This window comes from Lonchura striata, chromosome 4, assembly GCF_046129695.1.
Source record: "Lonchura striata isolate bLonStr1 chromosome 4, bLonStr1.mat, whole genome shotgun sequence".
NCBI lineage: Eukaryota > Metazoa > Chordata > Aves > Passeriformes > Estrildidae > Lonchura > Lonchura striata.
In genome coordinates, this window is record NC_134606.1 from 72,616,198 (window position 1) to 72,623,534 (window position 7,337).

General features: G+C 47.0%; 1 protein-coding gene across 1 annotated transcript; it reads left to right on the top strand.

The window, feature by feature from the left end:
* Positions 1 to 694: 694 nt before the first annotated feature.
* On the top strand, positions 695 to 6,711 carry DCK (deoxycytidine kinase). The gene is made up of 7 exons (XM_021529581.3): positions 695 to 764; positions 1,591 to 1,709; positions 2,250 to 2,443; positions 3,086 to 3,233; positions 4,115 to 4,230; positions 4,636 to 4,735; positions 6,386 to 6,711. The coding sequence occupies exons 1-7, from the start codon at positions 695 to 697 to the stop codon at positions 6,410 to 6,412; spliced, it is 774 nt and encodes a 257-aa protein (XP_021385256.1). The 3' UTR covers positions 6,413 to 6,711.
* The last annotated feature ends 626 nt before the right edge of the window (positions 6,712 to 7,337 follow it).

A 7,337-nucleotide genomic window follows, 5' to 3' on the forward strand; every position in this document is an offset into this window, starting at 1 on the left:
TTTTTCCCTGTTTAAACTTGGTTCTCCTTGGGTTCGGTGTCTCTTTGGGAGGTTTTAGGGTTTCATAGAATCCCACATTGGTTTGCTTTGGAAGAGACCTTAACGCCCATCCCATTCCACCCCTGCCAAGGGCAGAGACAGCTCCCACTGTCCCAGGCTGCTCCAAGCCCTGTCCAGCCTGGCCTTGGACACTTGCAGGGATCCAGGGGCAGCCGCAGCTTCTCTGGACATCCTGTGCCAAGGTCTGCCCACCCTCCCACGGAACAATTCCTTCCTGAAGTAAAGAATTCCAGCCTAGAGCCAAGAACTCCTTCCCAAAGTTAAGAATGTCTTCCCAATTATTTTCAGTAACAACCCTCTAAATTCGAGTGCCGCCGATCTCCCTTAAAGGCAGCTCTCGTGCCAGTGCCAGGCCACTCCCGGAGGGGTTTTTAAGGCACTCGGTGGCCGGAGGGTGCCTTTGTCCCTTTGTCCCTCTTTTCCCATTCCCTTCGTCCCGCGGGGCAGCGCCGACAAACCGGCAGCGGCTCGCGGCGCCATCGATGCGCTCCGCGCTCCGCTGCTCTCCCCTGCGGCGGCCCTCGGCCGGTGACGTCATCGGCCGCCCCGGCGGGGGTCCCGCCGCCGTCGCGCGCCAAATTTGAAGGCGGCGCGCGCGCGGGGCCGCGGCTCGCGCCCGCCCCCTCAGGCCGCCATGGCCACCCCGCCCAAGCGCAGCCGGCCCGACGGCCGCCTCAGGAAGGTCGCCGTGGAGGGCAACATCGGTGAGCCGGCGCCTCTCTCCTGCGCGGGGAGCAAGGGATGGGCAAAGGGCGAGTTGGCGGCTTCCGCGGCGCTCGGTGCTTTCGGCCGTGTCTGGGCGAGGCACGGCTCTGCGGACTCCTCACTGCCTACCTGCCTCCTGTCTTGTCTGATTTCTTTCCTCCCTTCTGTTTCTGCCTTACCTCTTCCCTTCAATCTCTCTTTCCCCTCTTTGCTCTTTCCCTCTATTTCCCACACTTTTTCTCTTCTTTTATCCTCCTTTTCCCCCTTTACCTTGTGTGAGGGCTCCTTCCACTACGGCAGAGCGGGGCCACAAGATTTTCTTGGCCCTTTCCCTCCGTAAAAGGCTTTTAATGGGGTCAGGAGGGACAAACGAAAGCCAATTTATCATGTCAGAGACTTTACCCTGACACCGCAAAAAAAAAAGGAGATTTGAGAGAGGGGACAAAAACCAAAGGTTTCTATTACAGTTTTTAACTGATTTACCTGTTTGGTGTGGAAGTCTGGGATAAGCTTTTCTGCACGTCTTTCCCGTTTGTGGTTGAAAGCGCCCAGGATCACGGAACTTCCCGGGTTAGGAGGGATCCATAAGGATCTCTGACCCCCACTCCTGGCCCTGCACAGGACACCTCAAAATATCACCAGGTGCCTCTTGTCAAACCTGTTTAAATTCAGATGAACTAAAGCCCTGTTGCTCCATTAACTGATCTGGCTCATGGTGGGTGCGGGAGGGTGGTTTATGGGGGTGGAAGGCAGTGTTGAGCATTAGAAATAACGCTGCTGTGGGTGATTTCTCACTGACGTTGTCCCTGGATGCTTTTCCTACAGCTGCAGGGAAATCCACCTTTGTGAATATTCTGAAACAAGCCAGTGAGGAGTGGGAAGTGGTTCCCGAGCCTGTAGCTAGATGGTGCAATGTTCAGCAAAGCTCTGGAGACGACTGTGAGGTAAAAGAGGGAAAAAAAAGCCAAATGTACCTCTGATTTCAGCATACCAGTATATCCAGCTGAGTATTTTGCAGACTCTGTGTGATAGCAACGCTTTTGCTGATTGCTTTCCCAATGTCTTGAGTTCCTCTTTTCCAGTCTGTTTGGTCTATTATGGAATAAATATTCAACATCAGATGTCATTTCTGAAAGTGGTAAAATGGTAAAGAGTTACCTGTAGCCCCTGTGAATTAACCAGGTGAGTGGAGAGGCTTGTTTCTGTGCCATGAAAAGTGTGCGTAGGAAATCAAGAGCTGCTGCTCACTTGGTGTTAGTGGTGGGATTTTTTTCCCTAGTTGCCTGTAAATCCATTGGCAATCCAGCTGCTGCTTCCCGTGCAGGTGGCTTTTGAGGGACTGGAGAACTTTGTTAGACCTGGCAGAAAGCACAGTGCCGTTTGGTTAACTCGGTGTAAAACTGAGTGGGCACGCCTTGCTCCTGGCTTCTCCTCAGCTGCGTTTTTCCGGGATCAGCAGTCTGTTCCTTTTCCCGCAGGCCCAGGAGCTGAGCACATCACAGAGGAGCGGCGGGAACGTTCTGCGGATGATGTACGAGAAGCCGGAGCGCTGGGCCTTCACCTTCCAGACGTACGCCTGCCTCAGCAGGATCCGGGCTCAGCTCGGCGCCCTGGAGCACAAGCGCGGGGACGCGCAGAATCCCGCGGTGTTCTTTGAGCGCTCCGTCTACAGCGACAGGTAGGAGCCCTCGAGGGGCAGGGGAAACCTCTCCCGAGTCAAATCACAGGATGTGTGGGCTTGGAAGGGAGCTCTGCAGTCCAAGCCCCCAGCCAAGGCAGGGTCACCTCAAGCAGGTGGCAGAGGATTGTGTCCAGGTGGTTGAAATGCTTCTAGAGGGAGACTCAGTGACCTCCCTAAGCAGCTGTGCCGGTGCTTGGCCACCCTCTTGGAAAGAAGTTCTTCCTCATGTTGAGGCAGCACTTCTTGTGCTTTAGTTTATGGCCAGCAGGAAAATGTCCAAATAAATGCCCCATCCTGTGTTTCTGGATTCAGGAGGTGAGACCTGGTCACTGAATCCCACCCCTTTATCCTTAGGTGTTCCCCCTGTTGTAATACATTGCATGAATTAATGTGTTTTAATTTATTGTAAATAAATGAGTGTTATGTGGGTTATTCCTGTTCACCTGAATTGCAAATGTTGGTGGTCTTCATGTACACAGCTCCAGGGGCAGAGTACCAGCTGTTTATTCCACTCCAGGAGATGGTCAGAGATGCTGCAGTGTTACCACTCAGCTTCTTCTCTAGTCACTGTGTTTGAGGCAATCCGAGGGATTCCTGTGTCCAAGAGAAGTTTTGTTTCCGTCGCTTCAATATCCACAGGTACATCTTTGCTGCTAATTTATACGAGTCTGACTGCATGAACGAGACCGAGTGGGCAATTTACCAGGACTGGCACGACTGGATGAATAAACAGTTTGGCTCGAGGCTGGCTCTGGATGGGATCATTTATCTCCGAGCCACTCCTGAGGTGAGGGCTACGAATGTGACAGCACCCAACACAAGTCTGTGTTCTGGGCCTGTTAGAGCTCAGCTCAGGCTGCGCTGCTCCCCTGAAGGCTGCAGTACTTGAGCTGTGACTAGGTCTGGAAGTACAAAAAAAAAAATAAATTGTTCTTTCGGATGTAGACAGTGTGTAGACAATGAAAGAGAGCTGTGATGGTAATGATTTTCTCATTTTACAAACAATACATGAGAACAGTAAACTAGAAAATACCACTGGAATAAAGCAAGCGACTGCAGGAAAGTACAGAATGCCTCTAGGAATAGCTGTTATGTGGGGAATATAGCTGTACAGGGAATGGATACAACAGTTTCCAGTAAAGTTACAGCTGATGTGGGGGTGGTCTGTGAAGCCCCCACACCTGGAGTGCTGGAGCTAAGCCAGGTGAAAGCACACCCTGTATGCGAGGCCTTATGACCGTGCTTTTATCTTGGTCCATCTAATGTTTGTTTAAAAGGAGAGAACAGAATAATACCTCCTTTGAGTGTGAAATTTGCATGAACAAGAGAAAAACATGAGGTTCAAAGAGCTCTGATGAACTTACAGATCACTTTGATAGTTTCTTGCTGCCAGCTTCCATTCAGTTTTGTTATGGTTGTAAAAAACTGTGGAATGTAACACACTGGAGTAACTCTGAGGGCTTTTTGTTTTTGAATTTAAGAAAAGAATGTATATTTAAATTGCAAAGTACAACACTTAAGCAATTTTGGCTTGTTGAGACTTTAGGTGTGCTCAGGATGGGAACAAATGATTTTAAACGTTTGGTTATTTTAAATTTGGATAGTTCCGTGCTCTTGGCATGCAATACAGCAATTTACTTGTTTTTATTTATTATATTTTGCCTTTAGAAATGTTTGAATAGGATTTACTTGCGTGGAAGAGATGAGGAACAAGAAATCCCCATTGAATATCTGGAGAAGCTTCACTACAAACATGAAAGTTGGCTCCAGCACAGGACACTGCGGTAGGGTTTGTTGAGTGGTTCCTTGAGCATGGATAAATCCTTGTAAGGATGTTCTGTGGCTTTTTCTACCAGTGAAACCTCAGCTTTTCTTACAATATGTAAATCTGAGCTGCAGGCATGTTTCTATCAGTGTTTCCTTAGTAGTAGTGTCTTTCCAGCATGTTGATTGTCGCTGGAATGACAAGTTCTCTTCACGCAGAGCTCTGAGCAGCATAGGCTTCAGCTGAACTGGCTTTAACACAAAACGTGCTGTTATTCCATTAGGTGCTGGGGGAGAATGTCTGGGAATCATTGGTGTGTCCCAGGAGCCATGCTGTAAATTCAGAATTCTTGGCTGTAATTTATAGACTGCTCTCTCCTTTATTTCCAGCTACTAATATTTGCTTTGTTCCTCTCCCAAAACAGAACAAATTTTGACTATCTTCAGGAAATTCCGATTTTAACGCTTGATGTTAACGAAGACTTCAAAGGCAAAAAGGACAGATATGATCACATGATCGAAAAGGTAAAATTTCATAAGCAGTACAAACAAATGATTCATGTTGCTCTGGAAATAGACTTTACACTCTAATCATCCTTCTAAAATATGTAAGTCACAGAGTTCCGTTCAGGTAATGAACAGTTTTACATGCTATGGCAATGCTTATTTTAAAGGTAGGCCAAACCTTTATCATTTAACTGCTCAGGTGTTCGGTACTTGAATCCCAGTGGGAGTCACGTGAGGACAACTTGGCTTTGATCTGAGTAGCTGCAATGACTTACAGACCTCAGCATGGTTTGCACATGTTTTTCCATTCTTCAGAAATCAAGTGTTCCTTCACAAGAAAAGCAGCTTTGTCTTTGATCTCCATTGATCCACCTAGGAGTGGAAGTGTTCACCTGATTAAAACCAGTCTTGCTGGCTGAGCTAGTTAATCGATGGAATGACCGGAGATGGCAGCTGTGGAGGGAGCATGCTTCCCATCTGCACAAGATGAGATAAGGCCAAGCTCTGCAATTTAGCATGGATTTTGCAGGAGTTTTCTCTGGAGTAGCTATCGGGTTATCTGGCAGCAGCCTATGCCCTGTGTTTGCCCTATTTTTTGGCATTTCCTAAATGGAGCCAGAGAAGAGATACACTTGATGAGGCTGGGTACATTGTGCTGTGTGAGGACCCAGACCCTTGTCTTTTCTTCTTCCCTCTGCTGTGATGCTCATCCTGATACTGGGCCTGGTATGTAAATCCTGACAGGATTTTCCATGCAGGATTACTGGTGCTACTCTCTGAAGCAGAGATTGGCTTTCTCATGGTGCCTTTCAAGTTAGTCTTGGCACAGTTAGGTGTTCCCTTCTCTACAGGAAGGGATTTGACCTCTTTTTTTCCCCACCTCTTTGAGCCCTGACCTGGGAAGGGGAGGGTCACAGTTGGAGAGTGTGATCCAAGATCTGTTTCCATTTCACATCAAGAATTTGGACAAAGTGTTTGCAGATGGGCTCTGTGTAGGAGAGAGAGCCTTTGTCAAAAGAATAGCATCATGTCCTCTAAAAATGGTTCCTTTTGGGAGTAGCCTGGCTTGAGTGGACAGGAGAAAATACTCCCAGTTTGGGCTGTGTCACAGCCTAGTTCCAAGGATGTTCCTGAAACTTAAAGGCAGGCATTGTGAGCTTGGCACTGATCTCCAGTATTGGATTTTCTCTGAGCAGTGTGGTTTTGGTAGGTATTGTTTCATTATTTCTTTGCCAGCCTCAGGTTCCGAGGGACATCCCGGTTAGGTGCCCTGGGTTGTTCACCAGCATTAAATCTGACTGGTGTGCTGCAGGCAGTGGGCGTGACTCTATGGTTTCCAAATGACAGCTCTTTTGAGGTGGCCATTATCCTCCTCCTGTCTGGGTGACACCTGCTTGTAATGCAGTCCTTTGTGGCAGAGGGCTCTAGTTCAGGACCACAGGAGAGGTGAGCATCATTCCATCGTGGCTCTCCCTGCATCTGCCAAATTACAGGTACCATGTCTGGAAATGTTCTTGATGGACAGGTAATGGCATGGCCGAGCCAGAGCTGCTTTTTCCCTGTTTAGGTTGTAGCAAAGCATAAAGCAGAGGAGAGGTAAATATACTTGCTGCCTACTTCTGTTGATAAACACTTAGTGTGATTGACAATATTTGTTTCTCTTTGCAGGTCAAAGAATTTTTGAGCACTTTGTAATCCTCTTTGAAGTGCACAGTCAAACCATTCCAAACTTCTATGCGATCCAAGTACAGCTTCTTCCTTCTTTTATAGGAGGCCTCTGGAGAGGCACGACTCAGTCCTGGTGATTCAGTTGTGAGGAACAAATAAACTTAGTGAATAGGGGAATTATTAAATAAATCGGTACGTCTGTTCAGTATGATGGGAAGTGACATGCACAGATTCTGAAGAGACAAGGATTCTGAGTATTTCCAAATGATTTGCCAGTTTTTGATCAGACCAATGAATTCTAGAGTATTTTGTAGGTGTTTTTAATTTATTTTGTGCCCAACTGCTATTTAATTTTGAACAAGGTAACTGGTTTTTAGATCTCTTCATTGTTTTTTTTTGCTGCATGGATTTGTAATTGATGTTTTCTTGGTTCCCAGGAAGTAAAAGGTAAAAACCATTTTTGCTGCTGAGGGCATTTTATTATAACCTGGAATATTATGGTTTAAGGTACACAAAAATGTTTTCTGATGCTTTTCATAGAAGTTGTTCTTCCGTAGAATACACTGAATTAAATCCAAATGTGACTGAGGTTCTGTATATAGCAAGTGATTTTTTATATCTGTTTCTGTTATGCACTGCAAACCAGGATATTCTATACTTTGTTACCTAGCATTTTTGGGGTTTTTTTTTACCAATTTTTTTTAGCTTTTCTAAGAACAGTGCTGTGGGTGTTGTTGGTCACTCCTCCTGGAGAGGAGTATGTTTGCTTGCTAGGCACTGCACTGGGCAGAAGGGCATTTTGCAGACGGCCTCCATCTATAAATGACGTGTTGCTAAACCATCCCATAATCGCATTAGGGATGTGACAGGTGGCTTCCTGCTTTTGTTCCAGCTGCTCAGTGTGTTCATTGAGTCTTGTGGGTGCCTATCCCAGATCCTGCACTGTTGAAAG

Coding starts and splice junctions, on each gene's coding strand:
- DCK (XM_021529581.3), top strand. CDS start 695: ATGGCCACCCCGCCCAAGCGCAGCCGGCCCGACGGCCGCCTCAGGAAG. Junction 765..1,590: donor CGCCGTGGAGGGCAACATCG/GTGAGCCGGCGC, acceptor CTTTTCCTACAG/CTGCAGGGAAATCCACCTTT. Junction 2,444..3,085: donor CGCTCCGTCTACAGCGACAG/GTAGGAGCCCTC, acceptor CAATATCCACAG/GTACATCTTTGCTGCTAATT.